This window comes from Sinocyclocheilus anshuiensis, unplaced genomic scaffold, assembly GCF_001515605.1.
Source record: "Sinocyclocheilus anshuiensis isolate Anshui unplaced genomic scaffold, SAMN03320099.WGS_v1.1 scaffold2310, whole genome shotgun sequence".
Taxonomy (NCBI): domain Eukaryota; kingdom Metazoa; phylum Chordata; class Actinopteri; order Cypriniformes; family Cyprinidae; genus Sinocyclocheilus; species Sinocyclocheilus anshuiensis.
In genome coordinates this window covers 207,954-235,576 of record NW_015557685.1, presented here as the reverse complement: position 1 = coordinate 235,576, position 27,623 = coordinate 207,954, and the positions used below count along the sequence as shown (strand labels likewise).

The window sequence follows — 27,623 nt, the reverse complement described above, 5'->3', positions numbered from 1 at the left end:
TATAAGAGAAAATGTACTTAAGTATAAGTGTACAGTGTCAACATTTTACTCAATTAAAAGTAACTAAAATTAAAACAAGCTTACTTCAATAAGATAGCCATGTTTTCTTTAACAGTAAGACTAAAAAAAAACAACAGATGCGCATATAGTGTTTTTATGCTGTCATCTTTAGCTTGCTCTCTGGGGTTGTAAGGTTTATTATTTATTGAAAAGCACTACACAAATAAATGTCAATGTTAATGAAAATGATTGTATTTAAAATATTTTAGGATTAAAATGAAATATTTTAAAATATTTGAATATTTGAATATTGCAAAAAATATGAAGTCTTTATAATATTTGTTACATTTTTTTAGTTAGTGTAAATGTGTCTTTATACATTAAAATATATACAGTATCTGTCTTGATGTTTCAGGAAGGGGTCCCTTGCAAGGCAATCATCAAATTTGGTGCCAATAATCAAAACCCCTGCTCTAGGACTCGCTAGATGTTAAATTGTTAAATTTTTAATTATATATTTGTTTAAATTTTGCTATTTACATGTATGAGTTTTAAACAATGCTTACAAAAAAATTATAATTGCATTGCTTTATGTAAAAAGACTAAATGCTGTGGTGACTGAAGAGACATTTTTACGAATACATGCTGAATACATTTTTTGAGCCAATTACAAAACACATTGAAATCGATTTTAAATAAAACGTGTTAGTTCATTAAAACAAATCATATATACTGGGGTCAGTAAGATTCTCACCAACACTGCATTAAAATACAGTAAAAGCAGTAATATTGTGAAATAGTTTTACAATTTAAAATAACTGGCTTCTATTTTGATATATTTTAAAATATTATTTATTCCTGCGATGGCAATGCTGAATTTTCAGCAGCCATTACTCCAGTCTTCAGTGTCACACGATCCTTCAGAAATCATTCTAATATATTGATTTTCTGCTCAAGAAACATTTCTTCTTATTATTAGTGTTAAAAACAGTTGCTGATTAAAAGTGCTGATTAATATTTTTGTGGAAACTGTGATGCATTTTGTTCCAGGATTCTTTTTGAAATATGTTTTCTTAGAAACCTGATTGAGTACAATTATTTCAACTGCCCTTGAGTAAAGTCCAAATTCCCCCAACTAATACTTGAGTAACTGTACTTTGTTAGTATACTCAAGTGCTTTACACACCCCTGTCTGGAGGATTCCTGTGGACAGGTGAAAGGGGGCGACACAAAGGCCTTCATCTGTGCTTTTTCCTGCAGCTGCATGCACAGCACAGCCCCAAAGGACATATCAGTGCCTCCACAGTAAACATTCCTACTATTTGTCCTGGGCCCTCTCATGAGACCAGCTCCATCCTGCACCCTTAAATAGCTTTAGGCCACAACAAAGAGTTAGGGCTGGGGGAGGAAGAAGGTGAATGAGGGAAAAAGAGAGAGAGGGCACAGCACTGAGGAGGAAAGAGGGTGAGGATGTGTGAAGAGAGGCTAAGAGCTTCTGTCACTTCTGGTGTGAACACCGAAGAAGCGGCCGGTGACGGGGGGTTGAGTGGACGAGGACGGACCCGGTCATAAATTTAGCTCCTGTGAGGCCGAGTGAGGGAATACACAGACAAAGAGTTATAAAGGAGGTGGCACTGGCACACTTGTGGGAGGAAGCCGGCAGGCTCAAGTAATTAGCAGTTATGCCGGGCCCAATACACAAACACCTAATTGACACCAATGTCTCAATCATCACACTGTCAGCACAACAAATGCTCAGTCTGACCTGAGCCTGACAGACATCTTATCAGCCCAATCAAACAGACCAAATGAGACTGAAAACCTCTCACCACAGGCAACAAAGAGACTGGGCTTTATACGTTTTGCATGCCAAACTACATGCTGTCTTCTCCATTGTGTGGGGAGAAGGCTTTGTGAAGAGATCAGCATGCCTTCAAGACATTAGCTGAGCCACACTCTGTGAGACAAAAGGTTTAGGTAATTCTCTTTTTTTCTCACATGGGTGACTTGGGCTCTCCTCTCTTGATAAAGTCTGACTCCATTTAATGAACGCTGCGAAGAGTGATGACAAGAAGGGCCTGGGGGAGGGGGCCGCCACACCGCCGTGAAGATAAAAATCAGGCCCTACAGGTGGAGCTGGGTTCTCTATTAACACCGCTATTGTTCTCCTCGCCAACCGCCGCACGGCAAAGAGCCACAACCTGCCCCGATCTTGTGACATCATTGCGTACGAAGAGGGGAAGGCAGTCAAAACCTTCCGATGCACACATACGCTCTTGCTTGTTTGGTTTGGTTATGCTGAAAATGACTGTCGTGACGCAGTCTTCAACATGAACCCTATAGAGGCTTCTGCACATTCTTAGACACTGTGTCAGGCTGAGCAACACCCCGCTTGAGTTTGCGAAGTCCAAACAGGGCCTAGAAGGAGAAGCAGTAGCATGAAATGAATGGAAAGGTGCATTGTAAAAATATTCTGTTGTAAAAAAAATTCAGTACAAATATGGCAGTTGTGGTTGCCAGAAATTCACTTTAGAAAATATGGTGACAATATTTCTGGGATTACAAGATAACATATTGGTGCCTGTATATTTTGACAACTGTGTATTTCATCAAATGATATATTAATAAACCTTACCATACCATATCTACTTGAACTACCCAAATCTGCTTTTTACCTTAAAATGTACTCATAACCACCATAATAATACAGGTGGTACAAAAAATAAAAAAAAGTATAAATGAATAAATAAATAAAAACCATGATTAATTAGAGTTCATCGTAAGTAGCCTGTCCATAAAACATGACCAGTACTCCATATGCAGCGCACACTAAGACCAAACACGATAAGGGTACCACATATGGCACAAAAATAATGCAATAAAAATGTAACACAAAACACACTAATGTACATTACTGATAACAAAAATTAAACAAAATAATTTAGAAAAAAGAATCATTTGTCACTTTTACTGCAGGGTTGCCAGGTCCACGGTTTTCTAGCTGATTCGGGCTACTTTTAAACCCTTTCCATGGGTTGTTTTTTTCTTTTTTTCTTGTGGGTTAAAGGTTTGAATTATTCCATAAATTATATACTGACTGAGATGCTTGTATTGAAATATTTTATATTCTACCAATGATAAAACTGTACTGGCTATTTTCCCCCCCAGTCTGTTTTAATGCTCCGTTATTAAAACAGACTGTGTTTATTACTACTATATAGTGATTTTCAAGTTGTAATTGTGCATATTGCATAACATTAATGTAAAATATGTATTTTAGGTATGGGAGTGGCATATTTTGATGTTTGGCCTAGGGTCATTGGGCTAGTTTTGACTGGCTATTGGGTTAGGTTGATTATGTAGACGTCACGTGACAACAATGTTTTACTTTTTTTTCACTGTAAATTATATGGTAATTTATATTTTTACTTGCAAAAACCATACATTAGGCAGTATTTTACAGTAAAACTACATAATGTGATATTAAATCTTAGTATATGATACAGTAATTTACAGTTATCCAACTACAAGTTTTTCAGTGAAATGGAGAAATGGAATTCTATAAAGAAACAAACGGAATTTTAAGATATTCCTTGCAGATGAATAATTTCTGATGGCGCTTCGTTTAGCAATACGCAATCTTTTTGTACACTTTCACGTGACTGAAGACCGACAGATGTGTTGAAGCCATTGAATTGGGCCTGAAAATAGATGGACAGGAGGCCGCTGATGGCTCAAAAGGATGCAAGACCCTTTATTGTATTGTTGTTATTCCCAGAGAGACCTCCTTTGATAGGGTTTTTTTCCACTCTCTTGTACCCCATCAATCTTTTTCCAATTAACTGTCTTGTCTCCCCAAAATCTATCACAATTGTTGCCTTGGAAACTGGTAGCGTCCAGCGCCATTATATTTCGGTCCATTGTTCGATTTGTGTTGATGTGGCAACATTCCCCCAGACGAACGATCCTGAAAAAATCATGGTGCGATCAGGTTGGGAAGCACTTGAATCAGATGTAATCAGTACTGTAACACAACTGCACTGGCTTAGAATGAAAATGTTTGATAAAAATGTCCGATAGCAGGAAAACATCGCCTTCGATTCGCCTCCATAATAACTGCCGTGGTTGGCATGTAGAATGCTGTGCGTAAAAAAAAACGATGTCTCTGCCCTCAAGGACATTTCCGTACACTGGGAGCCCAGGGTACTTTGAAAAGCACCAGAAGTGACAAGACTCCCTCTTCCAGACTGTCATGCATATACATATACACACAGAGACTTACACACTCACACAGAGGACTCGCAGAATGTCATTAGACGCCTGGTATCCTGTGTGGTGAGCTGTCAGCTTGTCATCTTTCAGTCGGTGCACTCGACTGGACAGCAGCGAGCATGCTGGGATGTGACAGCCAGTAAAATGGAGTCCTGTCATTACTTCTCCCCACACCTGCTGTTCTGGTTCCCTAAGAGGCAGCAGACAAATAAACATATAAACAAACAATCTTACAAACATTCTCAGTGTTTAGAGCCAAATATGAAAAAAACATGCCCTCGTATAAATAAATAGACAAGATGTCAAGTTTCAATTTGGTTGAAAATTTTTATCTTTTACTTAATTCTGTCATTCCTGGGTTGTATAATGTTAACATGACACCTTACGAAGTGCATGTCAGCAGAGTTAGACAACATACAAATATCAGCAAGTTGTCAGCAGCCCTCAGGCCATCATGGTGTGCATGAAGTCAAGAGAGTTGCAATAAATGTTGTGGGCAACAGTAGTATCATTTGCAATCTTGATGGTCTTTGTCTTGCAGATCCCATAGGACATTTTTAAAAACAATCAAGTGAAATTATTTCAAAATTAACAATAAAACATATAATTGGCCTGGAGCTCCTAAGAGGTGGGAGATGATAAAGAGCATGGTGGGGGGGGGGGAATAAACTTGCAAAATGAAGTTAGAAGTGTGAGGTAAAAAGTGGAATGTTATATCATAAAGATTTATGTCTGTTACAGAATATGTTTGCACTGTTGTGGAGATTGGGGCTAGTTGTCACACTCTTTACTCCAGTGAATACTTCTCAGGGAGCTTTTCTTTTTGAATTTCAATTTATGTATAGACACATGCCCGGGAAAAACAGTGTAGAGTTCGCTAATGCAAACGTATTATAGGTAGTAGGAAAGTTTTCACATTAGAATCTGCCATTCCTTTTCACCAAATTTTAAACAGTACAATAATTATGAAACACAAAACAATTTAAAACACTTGTCAAGTATAATGTTTTGGCCAACAGATATTGCAATAAATCAATTTGATACATTTCTAACATTCAAAGCATGTGTGAAAACACAATTTTATTGTATCAATTTTATCTTCGAGATTTAAAGATTAACGAAAATGCTGACCTTCTTTCTGAGCAAAACATTATATTCATGAGTGCAGAAAATGTGTTGCACATATACTTATTATGATTTAATTTTATTACTCAAATATGACAAATGTGTAATATGCAATTAGAATTAAATATTTACTAACTTTACTACCTGTGAAGATTATTTTCTAATAAATTATTAAATGTAGGCTACAGAATACTGTTTAATATTATTTAATAATATTTTACAATATAAAAACATCAGTATTGTAAAATATGATTAACTCCTTTGTAAAATGTATTGTATTTTTTTTCTTGTGATGCAAAGCTGAATTTTCAGCATCTTTAATAATATTTTACAATATAAAAACATCAGTATTGTAAAATATTATTAACTCCTTTGTAAAATGTATTGTATTTTTTTTCTTGTGATGCAAAGCTGAATTTTCAGCATAATTACTCCAATCTTAAGTGTGGCATGATCCTTCAAAAATCATTGTAATATGCTGATTTGCTGTTCAATAAACATGATCTATGATGAAAACAGTTGCACTGTTTACAATTTTTTTAGAAACTGTAAAAAACATTTTTGCAGGTTTCTTTGATGAATAGAAAGTTCAAAAGAACAATTATTTGCAATAGGTTTTTTCTATTGTCACATTAACTGTCTTTACTGTCACTTTTGATGAATTTAATATGATGAATTTAATCATTGCTGATTGTATTCATTAAAAAAAGAATAATTAATTTTGTAATTAAATGTATTTTTTAATCTTGCTGATCCTAAACTTTTTTTGTCACATTGTACTTTTTTTTTTCCAAAAAGTATTGTAAACGTAGACTGCAAATTTCTGCATGCGTTGAATTTAAAATGACATTTTTTCTAATGTTTTGTGAATACAGTCCTAAGCTCTTTACAGTTACAGTTGTTTCCTATATACCTAAGGGGAAACAAACATTTCCGCAGGGCGCAATACATGAAAGAAATACACGTTTCTAATATATATCTACATGAGTTATTATGACAAGTACATACATTTCTAATCATGATTAGATGGACCTTGACAGCACCAATCAACTGACATTACATACTTGGCCACCAGGGTGGGTAGTAGACATCTGTGAAGAGTTACATTATCATAAAAACATTTCAAACTTTTTGTCACACCAAACTCAAAGGGCAGCTGGAGAGTTCTCCGCATTTTTACGACGCTTGAAGGGTAAAACATGCACTGCACACATCTTGCACATTCAGAGAATGTAGATTGTATCGTTATGCTGACACGAATAGGTGCCCTTTTAAAAACAAACGCTCGGTTCTCTGCGCTTCTGCTGCTCTTTGAGCCAACGGAAGATGTTTAAAAACAAAACACACCGCAGCAGATCTTAGATTCAGAGTGCACGAGTTGAGTTTGTAACAAACTGTCCGTCGATCAACACCGTGCCTGTCATTTCGGCTCACACATGCGCATCACCTCGGTGCAGCGCGACCTCGCGATTGGCTGGAGCGCGTTTGTTATTGGTAGTGACGTACATGAAGTGACGACCCTCCCGTTGTGCGGTGCCTCAGTCTGTGCGCTTCTAGAGCAACGGTCCTCACTTCAGTGTTTATTTGGTTGTCATGGCGGAGGGACGTGGAGAACTATTGCCTCAGCCGCCGCTTCACCTCTCCTTGCCCCCGGCCAGCAAGCGTCCGTGTTTGCGTCCCGCTCCTCGAGGACCGGGTCCGGGGCCTGGCCCGGGATTCCCGAACTCTCGCTTCCGTTGCCCGGAGTCTCTACTGGACTGCGCCGCGAAGGCCGTAGCGGAGAAATGGGCCTTCGAGAGGGTGGAGGAGCGCTTCGAGCGGATCCCCGAACCGGTTCAGCGCCGTATCGTGTACTGGTCGTTCCCGAGGAACGAAAGGGAAATATGTATGTATTCGTCGTTTCAGTGCCGAGTGGCGGGTGAAGAGGGTCCGGTAGTGGGCTCGAGCTCGTCCGTTGGATCTGGTACAGTCCCCGGAGGGGTTACGAACACAACAGGCAGCGCAGGGACGGGGAGTACCGGAGATGGATTGCCTTTCCGCCGGGGAATCCGGCTTTTGGAAACCGGTTGTGTGGACAACGTCTTACAAGTCGGTAAGTGCCGCTTTAACCGTCCAGAGTACGTTGAAAGTTACATCAGAAATATTTGTTTAACTTTTCCAGCGAACGAAGTTTCTTGAGAAAAAAATGGAAGTGGTCTTGTTTAGAAACTAATTTGTTTCTACATCGCGATTTCTCACTGTCAGTAAGAGAGCGTTTAAATGCCTGCCGTATTGCGAAAGAAACGGAGCGCACGTTTTAAAAATTAAAGGGCTTCCCGTTGGGTATGTTATGTTGCAATGGCTTTAATGTGGAATTCATTGGAATCGGTGACTGCAATGTTCATATAACACTTGATAAGACACTTATATGCCTTATAAGTTACAGAAAAGACTAAAACTGATACTAAATAGTGTATGTTTGAACGAACACAATGAGGTCTGTCGAAACGGAACATTCGTTCCCAGGTCGCGAGGAAGAAAAGGCTAACGTGCTGGTCACAATGAATCTCTGTTGTAGCACACAGCGCTGCTATTTTGCTGCTAATATTCCATTTTAAAGTTGTTTTCGGCGATTTGTTAGCTTTTCCCCGAGTATGTGCGGTTGCTTGATTGTTGTTGGGTCTCTTGATATAATTAAGTCCAGGGTAATCCGCTTGAATCCAAATCCCATCTTTTGTTTATTTGCTGGTTAGTCAAGACAAAGGACTCGTATTTGCCGTAGTAAAACGAATGATAAGACACGTTCCTAGACTTTTATCTAACCCTCTGTTGTTTTATTTCGAAGACCCTTTGTTGACATAAGCGTTAAAATGAGTAAAACATTTACTATTCGGCTAAATGTGTCGTTGGGTTGTCCTCGTAGAGGCTACAGCACAATAGCTCAATACCCCCCTCACATCGGGCTAGTTCTTCTGTATTCGCCGAATGGCAGTTTTTTGGTGTGTAAATATGCTTTTCTAAACCATAAAGAACCGTCACCGCATTTTCAAGCTTAATTTAAACGAACTAAATCGAAAAAATGGTCAAAGTAACTCGAAAAGGCTTTGGCATTTAGAGCACGAAGGCAGTTTCAATGGCTGCCCAAATGTCTATACATTTTCCTCCCCCACTCGCTCCACTTCAGTAAACATACTGGCAAAATACTATCGTGAAAGAAAGGGAAAAGTGATTTTTAAAAATACGCACAGACCTTTGTATGCTTCCAAAGCACAAAATTATAAATGAAGTGCTCGTTTCAAGTCGTCAAATTGCACCACTTGTAAGGCCCAATATGACATTTATAATGCTTGAGGCTTTAGTTAAGATCAACAAAACCGTTCACAATATGAAATATTTAGCCTATATAGCACATACTAACAGTATAAAGCAAAAAAATCTGTCATTTAGTAGACCTGCCACAATTTTCCTATAATGTAAGCTTTCTTTTCTTGAAATAGCAGTTACAGGAAGCCCCAAATCTCCAATAATTGTAGAGTATATAATAAATGAGAGTAGTGAAAGTATACATATAACTTAATTCAATAAAGAAGCCATGATTCATTTATTCTCACAAAGATCCACTGTGTCCCTTTAAAAGGCCAGTGTTAGTGGAAACGTGATAACCTAGCTGTAATTAAATAACATGGGCACTTATTTAGCAACCTTGAAAAGCTCCCTTCACGAGTCAGTGTAGCCCTTTTTTCACGTTAAATAAATCTAGTTCAAATTATTTTGTTTTTTTAAAGTTACTGTATATTCGAGAATATCCTCAAAAGTTTTTAGACTTGGCCGTTTTCACGGCTATTGTATTTTAAATGCACAGTCCCTTCGTCTCAGTTTTGTGTTATTCTGCATACATGACTTTAATAGTGTTCCGTGAAGTAGTTCAACTTTATAATTTTAATTCTGATGATAATAAGCAGGTGACCAAAAAGCACAGCATTGCCTCAGTACTGCTTGGATTGAGTTTTTAAACATTAACCTTTTAAGTGTGAATAAGCAGTCTATTGGATTGTAAAAGAAACTATGGACAGAATAGAACTTTGATTGATCAGGCAGGCATCTGACAGTAAGGGGACGTCACCACTTGATAAACCGAGTTAAAGCAGGTTTACTTGCATTCTGTTTTGCTCTGTGTGTGTAGATTGTGTTCTTTTGGTTTTGATGGATACAGAAACTGAGAACTGTACATGCGTGCATCTGATAGGGGAGTTCATTACTTGTGTTCTTAACCATGAGCAGTCTCAAAAATGTGCAGTGTGGGTGTGTTATTTTTCTCACCAATACACCTACAAGTTCCACCCGTGCATGCTTGAATAAACTGTCTCCGTTTCTGTTGTACCATTGACTCATCAATGCCTCAGTTTCTTTTAGACCTGTTTAAAACCCTCAAAGACACCGTAACAGTATAAACCGCTTTTAAGGTTTATTCAGCATGTTCGCCAAAATGCAAGCTCTCAAAGATTCATACACAGAGGCTTACTCACGGTAAGCCAGGCTTACTCCGAAGTTTGCCAGAAAGTTCACAACATAATTTGTACTCTTTCCAGAAGCCATAGCGCAACACCAAAGCCTGAGGATGCGGTAGATGTTAAATTCATTGTTAGCTCATGAATGGTTAGATTTTCTGCCCCAAATATTAAGGGATGGACTGCTTGTTACAGGAAACCGATTTGATAAGAATAATTAATTATCGTTTGTGCAATTCAGCCCAGCCACCCCACCCCGGCCTACAGCCTCTGTCTTATAAAGTCCTTAGAGAGGAGGTTCTAGCTTTGAGTCAGCCTTGAGGATTATTGGGTCATGCTTTGTTACCCAGCTGTAGAAAACTCCCCCCATTCACAGAAGGGTGGGGGGTTGTCGTTGTGTGTGTTTGGTGGGTGGGAGTGTGGTTAAGAGTATAGCTTTTTGCAATGAAGCACAAAGCTGCTATGTGAAGCCTTTAGAAAACCTTCTTCTGTGGTTAGGAGACAAAAGTTCGGTGGGATTATGGCTGGAAGAGCCACTGAGAAGTTGTTTAGTCCCCTTAGTGCCTCTGTAAAACCTAGGCAAGCATTGAATTGAGTTATGTTACTCTTCTGCCAAATGACTCGGAAGGCTTCAGGCTGTTTTGGAGATTCAACTCAACGAACTCCTTTTGCCATTGGACACAGTACTGTTCACTTTGGGAAATAGGTTTTTCTCAGTCCTTTGGTTTTAGTACACATATATTACAGTGTTATAGAAAGTCATTGTGGAAGCCCGTTTGTTTGAGTTTGGAAGATGGCAGCCATTAGGCCTGTGGCTGCTCTGTGATGTCACTAGGCCTGTTTTTAGCTCTTTGTCTCCTTTGAGTGTTGCCATCATTTTGGTCTTTGTAATCGGGACACATCTCATTCAGCACCATACAAGTTCAACAAGGGACCGCTAATTTTGCTCTATCTTTCATCAGCCGTACAGACAATATTTAATCAAGGTAATTAATTCCATGCCTGCAAGTCTCAAAGAAAATCACTTAAACAAATCTCCTTTTCACACTTATTAGCACTCTTAGTTTTGAAGGACATGGCCATTAAACCCCCCCCCACCCTTTGTTTTTATCAAAGGAGGGAAATTAATTTGGAAATAGGGGAGAGGGTGGTTAGCCGCCTTGTCAGCTAATCAGCGGCGACTGGAGCAAGGTGAAAAACAACTCGCCGCATTCCAGGACAAAAGACCTGTCAGAGACTTTGATCAGGTCCTCGTTTCCGAACGCTGAGCTCAGACTTGATAAAAAAAAAAGTGACGCAGTCCCACATTCGGTTGGTGTTTTGAAAGTACGCCCATAGAAAAGCCTGTTTATTGCTATGCTATATGTGTTTTTCACACAGTGTGACGAGTGTTTTTATTCCCTCAGTGGATCTGGCACCCGCCCAGGCTCTGAAAATCAATTGCGACCTTGCCCTCTTTGCATTTTGCTGTAGCCTGCCCCATACCCTCCGATTTTAGTTTATCAGCGATGCACTCCTCAGACTCGGCCCTGTCTGCTTCACAGCTGTGTTTGGGGCAGTTGGTTCAAAACAGTTGCGTTCGATCCTTCGCTGGCTGTGCTGATTTAAATCTAGCGATTCTTTTGTGTTTGTGTCGCAAGTTCAGTAGTGACGATTCTCTCCGGCCAATCTGTGATTAGAGCAGAGTTTACACGTCACGTTTTGGTAACGGTACGGTTCACTTGGAACCCCAACCGAGGTGGTACTAAAAAAAGTACCAGGTACCAGGTACTGTACCCAGTGGAAAACCCCCAAAAAGTGAACCGTACCGAGCCGTACCGTGCCGTACCATGCAGTGGAAAAGCTCCATTAGTTCAGTATCTCTGCTCCTGCAAAATGGAGCTCCGATTTTGAGCCAGGGGCAAGGTCCATACCCTACCCAGGTGCAGCTGGGCTTGCAGTGAGCTTCGTCTCCCTGCTACGGCTTATCTGCGTTTTATTGGAACTCAGTAAGTTGCATGCACACACGTATTCACTCATTATGCATTATTGCCCCTCACAATCCTAGTTTAAAAGTGCTTGCTGTTAAAGGTCCCTTATGATAGAAGCTTTACCTCTTTGATCTCTGCACACAGGCGGCTGATTATTTTGTCGATATTTCGTCATGAAGTAGTTGCTTTAATGGAACTTTTATGCTTTTATGCACTGGGAGGACCAGAGTATGGCTGGCGAGCCTTTAAAGCTCCGATTTACACAAGATACACATGTTTCAAAGCTTTTGGAAGTGCTGTAAACCTTTTTTTTTTTACTTTATCGCTGGGAGGGACATGCCTCTTTTCTCTCTCTTTTTCCTCCCTCCTGCCTGCTTCTCTGTTTGGGTGTCATTGTCGGAGATAGAGGCCGCTGAGAGTTGCTCCTCTTTAAAGAAGGGGCCTCCAGACATGCCTAATAGGGCCTCATTTGGCTGTAATTGCCTAACAAATGTAAGAGAATTCCAGAGGAAACAAAAAGAGAGAAAGGAGAAGGCAAATCAGCCAAGCGAGAACAGAGGAAGGGGGAAAAATTGGTTTGGAGGTGAGATTGCGCAGAGGAAATGGAATCATATACTATGACATGCTATGTTTAGGCAGGCAGAAAATAGAGGACGGCCTCTACCTTCAATTTGTAAGGACGTGGAGGAAAATCCTTACATCTGGGGCTGTAACACTAAACGCGGAGTGCAGGAAACTCAAGCAGCACTCAGGCAGCTACCCTCCCCCATAGAAGGTCTTTCATCCAGCTGAGATTTTGTGTGCGGGGAGTTTTTGTGGCCAGTTCACATGGAAACTTAATTTTCTCAGTCTGGACGAGAGAGGAAGGATAATGTGTATTGGAGATGAGGTCAAATATCCTGCCAGAGGGTGAAAGAAAGAGGCCCCAGTCAGTGGCAGTTAGCAATGTGCAAACCTCTATGCAAATGTCACATGGGAGGCTATGGACTTTTTAAAGCCATCACTTCATACGTGTGTTTATTCTAGCCATACAAACCCTTCCATTGCAGTTCCTGTTTTTAGCTTGACTCGATGCCAGCTACCAATCACACGGGTGCACTGAAGGACCCACCATTAGCGCTGTGTGCTTTAAAGGTCTCTATGTGATTGTATTGATTCTAAAGCCATTTTTTCTCCATTATTTAATTCTGCATATTGAATAGCTTCATCTTGTGCTATTGATTTGTACCTGTCTGTTTCAGCAACCTCTACTTTTTATTTAGTTGGTTTCTGCCCAAAGCTCAGTCACGGGTTGATTCCTTGTGATCTTGTTCACAAAGTAGCATATTCTTGCTAGTATAGAAAAAAACAACAACAATGTTGTTATTATTTTTTTTGTTATACTCATGTAGGTTAATGGGTCATTGACACAAATTTTTTTGTCCTATCAATTATGTTTTTAAAAAATACAATAACTGTGCAATAGGGTTGGGCAATTTTTCAAATTTGATCAATTAATTCTAATTTAATGTTTTGACACGATTTTATTTTTTAGAAATCGAGGAATCGTGATTTTGAATAGAAATATTGCCAACTGTTAGAATTAGACACTTTGACAATATAATGATAACAGTAAAGAGAAAAGAACGATCCAACGGCATGTCATCGCACGTGATTAACCGCTCATTTGCACAGAATGCGCTTTTGTGTTGACGAAGATGTGACGCAGGCAGTGGAATAGGAAAAACATGCAAGAAGATGAGAGTGAGCTTTTAACTTGAGCGAGCATTTTTATAAAGCCGTGTCATGAATGAGATGCGAGAAAAAGCAATGGAAAAGCAGCAAAAGTGAATAAAAAACCTTCAATACTAATGTATGTCTGATATTTCATGTTTGCATCATGGTGACAGGCTAAAAAGCTGCTGTTATTTTTACAGAACATTATAGTTAATAATAGTCTACTGGTGTTATACCTTCAGTCATTTTGAATTTGAATTACCTTGACTTTTGAGATTTTTTTAAAGCATTTTCCTCATCATTTCTGAATATATATATAAGACAAGTTTGTACAAGATGTAGTTGTAGTTCAAGCATCTTTTCTGCTAAGATATTTAACAAGTGATTTGTTTAACATTTAGCCTGCATCATGTTGAAACTTCATGTGCGATGCACTTGGAATAGAATTTTCTTTAACTAGAGGGTTAATGAAAAAAAAGTTGCTTGAATCATGTTGTAGTTACATTTTCAAGTTGACTAGTTAAAAATCGTAAAAAATCGAGAATCGGTCAAAGGTTCTGAAAAAAAATCGAGATTTCAATTTTTTGCCATATCGCCCAGCCCTACCGTGCAATTCATACATACAATGTCTTCTATGATAGGTGTTTTGAATTTGTGATTTTTTTTTTTTTAGGTTTAGGTTGTAAAATGTGACTCACAAAACATATTAATGGTAGACATCTTAATATTAATTTGTACATTATTATTTTATTTGTAAAAATTACTTTAACTTGAAAATATATTAAATTATTATAAATAACACATATGTTAGCCTATAACTTTTACTATTATGTTATTTCGTTTTTCTAGGTTAGGCCACGTTCCTTTTTTTAATTAAAACTTCAAATTTCAAAACAATTTTAAAATCAAAGAGTACATTTCTAAGTATTTGACGTGTTTTAAACAAGATTTAGCTATTCTTTTATATGTACTGTGGAGATGTCACTGACCCAAGTATCACAACTTGCTGCCATTTCACTGCCTTTACAATTAGATTTGCAAACAGATGGTAAAAGTCTACCTGACTGTGAATATTTATTCAGCTGCAAGTAGGATCCAGTTGTTTGGATCACTTAGGCGTTGGGTTGACTGGTTCAAAGGTCAGATTTGATTTGATTAAAATACCATTAACTGATACCAGAACTTGCCTTTTAGTTTTAGACCGCTGAAAGCATAACATACTTGAGAGTGAGATTTTTTTTATCAAGCGGACACAGCAAGTGGACATCAAGCTGCCTTTGCACAGATTTCAACAATTTAGCACAGCCTACATCCATTATTTTTGCATTTAATTATTTGTCTCAAGTGGGCTTTAGAAGGTCTGGCAGGGGTGTTTGAAGGGCTGATGGGTCTTTTGAGCATAAAGCCCAAAGTATGTGAATTCTCTACTTCAAACGCCTTCACACCACTAACCGAGGTGCCTTTTGTTCTTGCCTTCTCCCTGCACTTTCAAAAGAGGATGAGCACTTAGTTTTCACTTTTTCCATTGGGTGGAACGGCTATACGGGATTTATGCTAATTTGCGGCTGTCAGTCCTGGCTCCCCTGAATAAACATTAATTGCCTCCAAAGCTTAAATGCACATCAGCAAGGTAGATTGCCAGAGCACTAAAAGTACACCATTTAGGTACATTGGCATATCTTAAGATAGTCAACTGACGTTGTTTAGACACTTTAATGTTGTCTTTTTGTTTGTTCTGAGTTTTTATTGAACATACTATATTGAAGATTTGTTGTGATTACCACACTGCAAGGTCAATGCATTACTCAAAAGTAAACTCTTGGATATTGTATCTTGTGTCCTAATCTCTCTGGACTTTAAGTTGTTTCATGACTCAAGTCTTTGACCTCTCTTTGACTTACAAAGCACCGTGACTTTGCATATCTTGTGGAAAACATGACTCTTGTTCTTGCGTTTCCCCAGCATATCATCTCTGAAACATCCTGCCTCCCCCTCAAGTAACTGAAGTGAATAGTGCATTGCTGATATGAGTGGTTAACAGTGAGAAAGAAAGCGCAACATGTGAGGAAGTGCATCAGAGAGACTGAGAGCTGGGTTTCACAAGAACATCTTCCACCTCATGATCACCGCTTGTGTTTAGCATGATATGTTCTCCGTCATGTGATTGGGATGGAAGAAATGGGCATGTTCATGCAGTTGCAGATGGCCGCGCTCTCTATTATGCTTTTTCCATCCCCATTCTCTCTGTCAATCATTACTCGCATATGAGAGGCGTAAAAATTATTTGGCTACTGAATAATACAAAGACTATTCATTAGCCAGTCTTACATTTGTATGCCCATCTTGCGGACAGGACCACCTCTTTTTTTTTTAACATTAAAAAGATATTCTTGATGAAATATTGATAACTCCTTTTTTCAAAGCAGGGTTTGCAGGAAGGCGTCACATGCTGGTCTTAGTGACCTGGTAGGTGCACACAATATAAATATCAATGGCTTTCCGTCTCCCCCTCTCCATGCCTACTGGCTTCTTTTTCAATATAGCCTAATGACAGGCCTCTGTTTCCCTGCAGTGGCTGTGCTGATATGGCCCATTAGGCACCGGTTTCTCGCAGGCAGCTGAGTGAACAGATGACTGCAGGAAAATGGTTGGTGGAGAGAGGGGGAAATGACAGAACTAAAAGGCAAATATGAAAGGCAGAGTAAATAACCAACCTGTCATCCCCTGCTCCCCACCTCCCCAGCCGCCCTCCTCTGGAGGGCAAGAGAGACATGTGAAAGAGCAAGCGAGAAAAAGAGAAGCACCTCATTAGTCTTCCAGCTCTCCCTGACTCTGGGACTGACAGTGAACACGTCAGTGCAGCAGCAGACATGCAAACATGCAGAGAGGGGGCTACCCCGTCCCCTCCCATCCGCTCGTACTCCGAACATGATTAATGCGCGCAACAGCCGTGGAACAGCCCTCGACATCCTCCCCGGGATGCCCGCACCCTAGCTCCCTGCCAAACTTGCAGACGCGGTCTGAAAATGTAATTCACCATGTCCTCCACAACCAGTGCTGTGGGACTCAGAAGTTTGACTTCTGCACTGTTCAGCAGAAATAACAGTTCAGATAATTGGTTTTAGTCTCTCGTAACCCCCAATAGTAAGCTAAAGCACCGGCACAAGAATCAATTGATGCGCTCGGGGCTCCTTACATATTGAACGCAGACGAATCGGGCTCCGTAGTGTGTGGGCAACCTGCGGTTTCCAGGTCATATTCGAGCACCTGACTTTGCTGAGGCCCAACGCAGAAGTCATGTGCTAGAAAGAAAACAATGTGATGAATAGGCTTGGCTCTTGTATAGGCAGAGGGGGGAGAATATGTGCTCTTCAATGGGGGATTGTGGTACTTGTCATGGTGTAACAGGATCAGCGCGCCCTCCACCCTAGAGCGCAGAGGGCAGCCATTGTTACACTGCAGGAGAAAGGCAGTGGGGGCCGCCGACCCGGGCTGAGCTCGTCTTTTGGGGGTGATGTCCTCCAAGCCCTACACCAGAGACAAATGCAGAGGACACTTTTCTTGCCATTCTCAGAGGTCACTGGGGAAAACAAATAAAGCTCATTAGAGACAAAGAGAAGAGCAGGGAGTAAAAGTTTACAAAATTGAGTTTACCATCAAGTTTGTAACTTGTATGCCGCCCTTGAGTAATGCACTTCAGTGATACCTTTCAGATAAACGCTTCCGCTAGTACACCACAGTTACTTCTTAATAAGCATCTCGAAAGCAACTTCTCGGCCGTCTTTTGATTTTAAATTCAAATTCTTTTTTGCCTAGTATAATTTCTCCTCAGAAGGAAGGAACACTAAGCACTTTTTGTGCTGTGGCAGCAGAATACGGCAGGCGGCGTCAGAAAGTGTAAATCAGCATTGAACGCGCACTGCCTTATCTACTGGATAAAACCAGTCTGCAACAATGGCATTAAAGCACAACTCATGAAAGCCGCAATTAAACACTATCTGATCTTATTCTGTTCGAAAGACATCTTTTTTTCTTCTACTTCTCTCTCTATAATGAACGCCCTCCACTTTGGTTGAAAGACACAGGACTGCCAGTATAATTGGGAAGTAATCCTGATAGAACCAAACAGAAACTTCGTAGTTGCAGCCTAGCAAAGGGTCGAAAGCAATCTGTAGATAATGCAGACTTGTGCTGTAGTATTATTTACTATTACAATTTTCATGAATATTTTGAATCTGCTTTTATTTTAGTTTTTACATTTTAATTTTAATTTAAGTAATTTCGTTATAGCTTTCGTAGTTTTTAATTATTTTTTGTTATTTCCATGTTTTAAACTAAACGAAAAATTTGAAATGGCAGGTAACTGCAATAAATTTTCTGTTTTGTTTTTCTGCACCACTTTTATTCTAAACACTGTTCTGCAGCATAAGCTCTAAATGATATAATGACGCTAATGCTAGCGGCTCTTTATTTGTCAATCGTTTGTTTGCTCTCACCTTCCCTCATGTTGACTTCAGATATTGACATTGAGCCGGTGGCGCAGCATTACCTTCTTTATAAAACTATTACCATTCTAAAGATATTACAGAGTAATGGATTTGTCTTGCTGTATTTTGAGCTAGCCAATCTGGGCTTGTATTGAAGCACCCGGTGCACAATTTGTTTTCATCAGCAGTAAATGGTGGATCATTGTGGCCGTGACGGGAAAGCACAAAGACCAGCTAATGAAAGGCAATGGCTGTGGCCCCGGTCTCATCACCACTCACTGCGCTCATGGATGAAAACAGGTGTCCTCTTGGGACTGGGGTTTCATTTAAAGAGGGATTTTAAAGGAATATTCATGACAGCTATCCTTCATTGGGTGGATGAAGGGAGGAAAAGAAGAAGAAGAAGAAGAAGTGGGGGGGGGGGTAGAGAAAACGTCAGTGGGGTAAATCAACCAGTGATTGAAAAGGCCTGTCTGGGATAATTCAGTTTGATTGGAGTCTCGGTCTCTCATTACCATTCCAGTTTCAACAGGGAGACGCCCCTCAGTCCCCACTCCACCATGCTCATCTCTTTCTGAGGATGACAATGCCCTGGTGCAGGCGCTGAAATGAACAGGAGGTCTGGTGTACGTGGTTTAGCATTACTATTCTGTGGTGCACAACACTGAGTCCACTTCTAACACCTCAGGCTTGTTTATTTTGTCACCGATTGGAAACTTGTACTCTTGTTGTGATGAAAAGGATCAGTTATTAGAGGCTATTTTCATGGTTTCTGGTTGAGTCATAGCGTCTGGGGTCCAGAAAGTCTTGGGCACAAATACAGACATTCAAATCCATGTGTTTTAGCCTAGACAATACACCATTACAGTGAATCATAAGGCTTGCTGTTTACTTCTATTGCTTTGTAAAGGAACCTGGTTTCAATATGCTGCCTGCACAGGAAGCCAAGCTCATAATGCTTGTTCATGTACAGGCAACTGTTTCCTTTGTGGCATCCTTGTGGCTTGAGACCACATCATCTTCACCTGTGTCATAGTTTCATACGATCTGGCCTCTTTTCGTTCTGTGTACCCAGTTTAAAGGTTAGGATTATGCTCCGCTGTGAACGCTTTATAGAGACCTCATTTCGCACCTGGCATGTCTGTAGTCACCATTTGCAATGTCTAACCTGTCTTGAACACTAGCTTGCATTGTCCTCTCAGATGGCGAAGCTAATTCTGCAGTCCTTGGTAAACTGAGGAGGTTAGTGCTACATTTGATTACAAAAGTCCAATCTTGGGAACTCCCTAAGGCTAAACAGCCATTGGACCGTGTCAACAGGACCCTTCAATTGTCCAAATCCCACCCTCCACCCCTAGGTACTCTGTTTTAATCAATAAAAAAGTCTACCAATGCAGATCTTGTATTGCTATCATAAAAGGCTGATTTAGCTTAGCTTGTACACTCTTAAAAATAAAGGTGCTTCACGATGCCATAGAAGAACCTTTTTGTCTAAATGGTTCCATAGAGAACCTTTAACATCTGAAGAACATTTCTGTTTCACAAAAGGTTCTTTGTGGCGAAAGAAGGTTCTTCAGATTACAAAAAGGTAAGAAAGAGATGGTTCTTTAAAGAACCTTTGACTGAATGGTTATTTGTGGACCCAAAAATGGTTCTTCTATGGCATCGCTTGAAGAACCTTTTGAAGCACCTTTATTTTTAAGAGTGTAGCCTCTTTTGTAAAGTACTAAAATACCTTTATGGTTACGTCACTTAACCAGGATGCTGCAGGCCTCGACTACTGTCAAATTAAAACCATCTTGAGTCGAAATAGTGATCCCTCATTCTATTCCTTATACCTTTCATGTAGTTCCTGCTTTATTTCACTGTGTTTCAGCATGGCTGGAGTTGAAGGGGTTTCCCTCCTCTCCCTCGGGTGCCACAGTCTCTCGAAGTTCAGCCCGATTCGAATAGTGTGTGCATGTGTCATAAACACACCCTGGCTTTGAAGTCAATAGATCACCACAATGGGCGGCTGCCTCACAATTCCCCCAGTTGTAAACGTAGAAGCCTCTTTGTGCAACACACTGTCTTTCGGTTGAACTTCAAAGCGTGCAGTTTGCTTCAGTCATGGAATAATGTATTCCAATGTGATGTCCAGATGAAAGTGATGCAGATGCATGTGTGCACCTGCATATAGATGTCGTTCTCTAATACAGTATGCTTTATTTTAACATCGGAACTGAAGAGCACTTCTCAGGTTATTCTGAGTAAAGTCCTATAATCTGTAGCACAAGGGCGCCTAAACACTAGAGTTTAAATTGTGTCAGAGAATATGTATTCTAGGGCTGCACAATAAATCGCATGCAATATTTAATGCGCATCTTATCAGTAAAGCCGGTTCTGTAATCAGCGGTAAATCTCCATCACGTGAGTGCTTTCACATGGAGCAGCATTTACTACACAGAGCTGTTGTTCATTGACAAGCTGCGCAAAACCACGATCATATATGAACGTGGTTTTGCGCAGCTTGTCAGTGTAGCCCTAATGTATTCCTGCTTTATTTCAGACTTGCCCTGCTCTTTCCATTTCCTCAAAATATTTCTTTTGCATTCTAGGGATGCACAATGTAATTGTACCATATTGGTCATTGGCCAACATTAAGGGTGGGTTGCACCAATAAGGATTAATCTAAAATCTAGATATGAATACATCATGGCGGAGAAAATTATTCGTAGATGGAGGTTTTAATCGCAGGTTAGAATTCGAATCCCTGATTTGTTAATCTAAGTTTAAAATTAAGTGGTGCAACACAACTCGATTTAAAATAAAACCCAGATCAACAAATCCTTGATTAGCTCTAAACTTTGCTTAATTTAATCCTTGTTGGTGCAACCCACCCTAAGAGTTTTTGTCAGTATAGTGCATGCTCATTTCTTTCCCATTTTTTACATTTAGATCTAGATTACCATCATCATCATGTAATAACTTAACACTGTTAGGCTGATGATACATGGGGCAACTTTTTGAGCAATGCTGCCAGACAACTGTGGGTAATGTTGCCGTCAACGGGCAACCAGGTGAGACACAGGGCCCACGACCGATCTAAAGTATCCAGGTAGAAATTTGTTACCCATTCTCAGTGGGAAAATGCCCAAGCATATTGCTAAAAAAAAAAAATTTGCCTGGCAAAATTGCTCAAAAAGTTGCCCCGTGTATCATCAGCCCAAAATGTATAATATTTACCTCATCTGAAAATGAATATCCATTTTTCATATTGTACAGTATAATGTATAATGCCTAAATTCACTTGTAGCATTTAAAACAACGTAGCTTTTTTAGTGTTTTATTTTAAATTAATTTAGACAAAATAATGTAGAATTTTAATGTGGGCCATTTATCATTTGTAGCTTTAGCTTCCCTTTGACGTGCATTGATGAAGGGAGTGTTCTTGGCTTGATTTCTGTATAACCCATCCACAATTTGAATTAAAGTTTTATTTTTCATGTTGGTTTTCACTTGACCTTTTTAAAGCAATGTTTACTTATATATTTGAAGGTTACATGCTGATTTAATGTGCTATTTACTTATTAAATTAGTTCATTTTGAATGATAACAGTAATTATATATATTTAAAAATGTTTAAATGGATAAATAAATAGTTCCAGCTGTTTTTGCTATGGTACCAAAATTACCGATGTTGGTACCAACTATTGAAATTTTGTTTTTACGACAACACTGTGTTTCATTCAGTCTAGTGCTCCATTAGAACCTGTTGTTCTAATGTGTAACAGTACCAGCATCCGTGAGATCTTCTTGACAGGTGCCCTGAGATGCTCAAAAGATTTGCCTTGTCTTTCTTGATTGAGAAATGTTGTTTGAATTTTCCCCAGTCTGTGCTGATTAGACAGAAAAGACAGGCCTCCCCCCATCCTTCCATTAATATTTATTTTTCAAGCCTCCTTCCTTGCATTATTAATGAGCCCTCCCCCAATTAAGATGGATGAGACTGCTCTTGAGGGTATTTGTTCAGGTAAGATCTCTGATTAGCATATCTGATGGATCTGCCTTCATGCACTGATTAAAACCTTCCTCTTTCCCTGGGGCAACTTTAAAGAAAGAGATGCTCAAATGAGGACCCCCACACATACTGCTAAGACAAACCACATCAGACCATACTACAGTGACCGTTTCATTGTCTGTATCCCTGCTATGCCCGCCCCGTACTGTTTCCTTATTACTTTAAGCTTCTTTCGGAGCACAAAACCGGCTTGTCATGCATTCCCTTTATTGTTAGGGCATATATAATAGGATTAGCCCTAACAGAATTTATGAGGAACATTGCTAAAAGAATCCAAGTTAAGAAATAGTTAAAGGAGCTATGCTTGCTTAAACTTGTAAATGTAGCTGATTAACTGAAGCAAGCACTCACAATGAAAATCTATAGGCTCACTTTCTGAAACATTGAAGCCTAGTATCAAGGACACGAAAAAGCAGCCCAATGAAGATTCATGCCCGTGACCCTTAGGTCCAGAGTCCAGTTTCATGGTTATAACTCGTGTGCTGTCCGCATAATACAAGCGAGATCGAGAGTAATGAGCTGTGTTGAACACCCTAGCTCTACAGCACAGATGGGACTTTGCTTGTACATGTCAAACACAATGGAGTGGAGCATGTTGGGATAGAGTGCTGAGGTTGTTTGCATCAGTATAAGGCTTTTGCTTTGTTTATATAGTTTTTAGTGTTTTAGGCTGTAGCTGTGCAAATTTCATAGACCATGCGCACCTGGATTTGAGCATTTGGCTGTCACCGTGTTTCCTGAACACGCCGATCAAGTCTCTCTCAGCACTGCGGCAGTCGGGAAGATCTAGGGAGCTGCCTTGTTTTATGAGCTAGTGAGGCTGTTCGGTCCACTTACATCTGAGTTCATGCAAATAAAGCCCTGACGGAGAGGGGACGGAGAGGAACCTCGTGCTGCTAGCTCTCCAGCACCTGCTCCCAGCCTTGGGAGACAGACTGCACCGGTGTCTGCTGCAGCTGGCTTGGCAGGATCATCTGTAACACTCTATTTTTGTCTTATTCTGCAGCTACGATGGGAAGTGCTTGGATGTGCTTATTTTTGTACACCTGGATCAGCACTTGGGAGAGGAGAAGCTGTAGATGTAGCGTTGCTTGTTGTACTGGTTTGTTGAGGAATATCGATTGATATTGGTTAGTGGTCGACCGATATGGGTTTTTTGACAGCTGATGCCGATATCTTGGAAAGCAGGGTGGCCGATGGCCGATATAAAGCTAATATAATTTTATTTATTTTAATTTATATTTAAGAAATTTGAAATCATTTGAAAATGGATTAAAAATTATTGTGTAAAATAAACATATTTATACCTTAGAAGACAAAGTATTTTCACAAATAAATAAGTATTTAATAAAAAATCTAATTAAAAAGGAAGTAAACACTGTAACCAACAGGGCACTCAGTATTCTGGGAAGTTTGTGTGCATTGGGAATCTTTTTTTTTTTTTCAAATTAAGCCAAGGTAACACTCATTTTACATACAGCATGCAATGAAAATGAGACGAATATGACAGTGGGCAAATGCATAAAGCGCAGCATAATTTGAAATCACTAGTTTAAAGTTTGTCGATCACGAGTCTCCAGTCAAGCAGAACTCTCCTCCTGTCAGCATTCAATTTGCACGGACCGACCGTCATGCAGAGAACACGCGATCATGCATGATACAAATGCACACTTCACAAGATCTGCAAGGTTTGTGAAATTAAATGTTCATTAGTCATTCAAAGATTTGTTTAAATGATATAAATGCGTATTTGCTGAATGCTGACGGCAAATGAGAATGTATTATAATGTTTGCCTTTCTGTTACTAATAATATTAAAGCAATCGTTATAATACTTTTTGTATACATTTTAATTCCTTTGTTTAACAGTTCTATCTGATTATTAGATAGACTTCTAACCATATTAGACAGAACTGAACGATTACAGCGAACAAGAGGGAGAATGTGAGCGGCGTGCGCTCAGGCGCTGCCATTTTCAGCACCGTCAAAATAAAAGTCCCGCCTCGAACACATCGGCCAAACAGAAAAACTTATCGGCCGATGCCGATATTTGAAAAATGCCAAATATCGGCCTTGGCGATATATCGGTCGACCACTAATATTGGTGTCACATTCTTATATTCAAGTGCCAGGTTGATATCAAATATCTGCTGATGTTTCCAACTCCAGGTGTGTGAAGGAAGCTCCTCAGATGTTCCTTCACTGTCAGAGAAAATATGTGCATATTAGGGATGCACTACATTATACAATCTGGCCGATATGATAAGCTGATAATCATTTTCATGTTATGGCTGTTAACTAATAAATTCAAAGAAAAGAGCTGCTGCAACTTCTGTTACATCATGACTTACTGATTAAAAAACTGGTCAATTGATAATATGGTACAGATATGTTTTGCATTCCTATCTCAAAATATTGACATTGTTAAATCCATGGTAGCCTCATCGACATTTTCCTCATTCTTCCACCTATTCTTTCACGATTCTACCCGTTGTCTCAATGTTCACTGTTCCTTAGGCTCAAGTAGATATTATTTGATCCGAGCAAGGTTTGTCATCCTCTAGAGAGTCTCACTGGACCTCTATCCACACTCTGGTAATAGAATTGGCGTCACCCCTGGAAGAGACATCAGGCCTGGTTCCTACATCTCCTCCCTCAGCTCCCTACTCTCGTTCTTTTACTTTACTCCCTCCTCTATTGTAATACTGGAGTTTGGCTCTGTGCCCAGTTTTCTCCATTGATGTCTTCCTCCCTCCCTCCTCCCGCTGTCCCTCCGTCTCTGTGAAGTCCACACACTCCGCTCTTTGTGGCTGCGGTAAAGGAGGCAGCGTGCCTGAGGAATTCAACTAACGCATTCCACTGGATACCCCTCTTCTGCCTCACACGCACACTAAAACCCTAATGTTGCCACCCAGTGCTGTGCCAGTTGTGTGTGTGGGTCATTATGTTTGGCGCGTGGCCCTAGATGGGGTGTCCTGCCTCCCCTCACCCCCTGCCTGACTCCGCCGGGCCTTGGCAGATACCTCCTGCTGACACAGGACCCCCGTTTGTATGAGCTGCATTGCTGGATTGACTGCTTCCATTCCAGCCTGTCACCCTGAACAGGATATGCTGAAAACTAGCATATCCTCCTCCTTCTACTCTTTTATGTTCTAGCATTGTTGATTTTCTTTGCACATACTCACATCCGCAAAGCAGTTATTTTGAGAAAAGACGGACATTTAATCGGGTGGTTGGATGTGCTTCCGGGCTTCCATTTCATAGGCATTTTATCGGAGATCCGTCTGAACAGATCCTCTGGTAGGGCAGCACCTCCTCGGCTTACCTCATGGGATAAAATAACCTTTCACAACTGGGTTTCCACTATACTAACACTCAGGAAAGATATCTATACTTGCGTACAAAAACCATTATGGATCGTACACCAACATACAAAACTCTCTGGTAGTGTGAGAATGCGAGCAACAGGAAACCCCAAAGAGTGGCATTTGTGAGTGGGGTGTACAGAATTTCATCCTCCCTCATAGCGGTCAAGAGAAGGGGCCAGAATGCTTTGGTTTAGGAGTGTATGTTTTGTATTTGTTGTTGCTAGAGTGCCCACGGTTCGTCTAAAGGTCTGCCAGACCCTGCTGGGTCCTCTAATCTCAGGCGGTGAAGAAACACCCTTCACTTTCCATCAGAATGCTGCTGGAGCAGGCAAGAGAAAGGTGCCAGCTGTTTCCATCCTGTTTATCTTTCACATTCACAATTTGAATGAGAGGAAGATGTTTGTTTTTTTTTTTGTAGTCCTGCAAACGAGGGCTGAACGATTTTGGAAAAGAATCTAATTGCGATTTTTTTTTAACCAATATTGCGATTGCGATTTAATATGCAATTATTTTTTAAAGCTCTTTATGTTCTGTATTATTGAACAAAGACAAGCTATAAATCATTGTATAGTATGACCAGCTATATGTTGCGATGAAATTAGGTGATGCATGAATTGATATGAATGACATTTTTATTTAACAACTACAATCACAGTATATTGACTGATTTGTTGATCTTCCAACCTTGTAAGCTTGTAATAATTATGACAACATAAAGCAAATATCAAATAAGCATAAATAAGCCTGGTGTAAACATTAATATGAAAGTCAGTAACAAATCACAAACTAAAGTAGATTGCAGAAATATAAAAACAAATCTGTTGCTTTACCACACTACTTTAGGTAATTCAAAGTCACTGTAATAAACATATGTAAACATGTGGATTGCACTTTTTAAACACTCTCTGTTAACTTTAGACCAGTGATTCTCAAACTTTTCTGGTCGCGTCCCCCTTTAAACCTAAAAAAAATCTCCACCTCAGACTACCAAATAATTTCACTAAACCTGATGCCTTGTTCTATTTATGACGTACTGACACAAAGTTAAAATGATTTGCAACGGTCGCTTTGTCGCGTCCAGTGTAGAGCTGTTGCGGCGCGATGAGACATCTGTAGCGTCCGGTATAGACATGGTGAGTGAAGCCGAGAGCAAGTTATGCCTCGTCATATTCTCTGCATTTAGCTTTTGAATGACCATCACCTGCCTGGGTCTGTGCGACTTCATCTATGGCTTTTCTCTTCCCTTTCACAAACCTATCCATCTCCCATTCTAAGTTACGTCCTTTGGCTGTTTACTGTTTTATTTATTTTCTTTTTCTGCTGATGGCCCACGCTCTACTTGAAGCAGCGCTGCTTAGACCCATGGGTGTGTGTCATCAACAGCGTTGGGCAGTAACGTATTACTTAGTAACGCGTTACTGTAATTTGATTACTTTTTTAGTAACGGAGTAATTTAACGCGTTATAATTTTCAAAATAGTAATTAGAGTATAGTTACAAGCCGAGGTCTCTATATGTTACTGCCGCGTTACATTGCTGACAGAATGCAGTGTTTTATAATTTAGAGATTGTAAAAAGGATGTAGCACACGCACTGTCGAGTCAAGTGCCAGTGGAGACCTGTTCCTGCAAGACCCGACGCAACAGAGCGCGGCGCGGGACAAGATTGGCGAGTGCTGGTGCGGGCGGGTAGACACTCGCGTGTGTGCGGGATGCGGGAGAATAAAAGGATTCACGGGACTCCCGCAAAATAGAAATATCTAAACATAAAATATCTAAAACAAATAAATTGTTATTCATCTATTGCACAAAAGCAACATGAACTAATATAAAATATAAACAATTAGCAGGTGCAAGCGTATGCAGTTTCTATTTAGGCTATAACGTGTTTGCAGCATTGAGCAATGCAGTGCTGAAATTTGCGTGCTCACGAATCCTCTCATTATAACACACGAATTGTAGACATTATGAAAGATTAATTATGCATATATTTATTGTGTTATAACAGAGATTTGTGAGATTGCGATGAACTGAGATGTCTTTTAGAGATTATGCAGCGCTCTTTGCTGGCATTCTGCCATGCCAAACCATGCACGCAGCAGCCACTTGCTTTAGTTAAAAATAACAGTGTTCTGTGAATG

General features: G+C 39.9%; 1 protein-coding gene across 1 annotated transcript in view; it reads left to right on the top strand.

The window, feature by feature from the left end:
• Positions 1-6,916: 6,916 nt before the first annotated feature.
• LOC107679324 (zinc finger SWIM domain-containing protein 5-like) overlaps positions 6,917-27,623 on the top strand; it is a 50,249-nt gene continuing 29,542 nt past the window's right edge. The window contains exon 1 of the mRNA XM_016474844.1: positions 6,917-7,489. Coding sequence (XP_016330330.1) covers positions 6,991-7,489 — 499 coding nt within the window. The 5' untranslated portion in view covers positions 6,917-6,990. The remainder of the gene's footprint in view (positions 7,490-27,623) is intronic.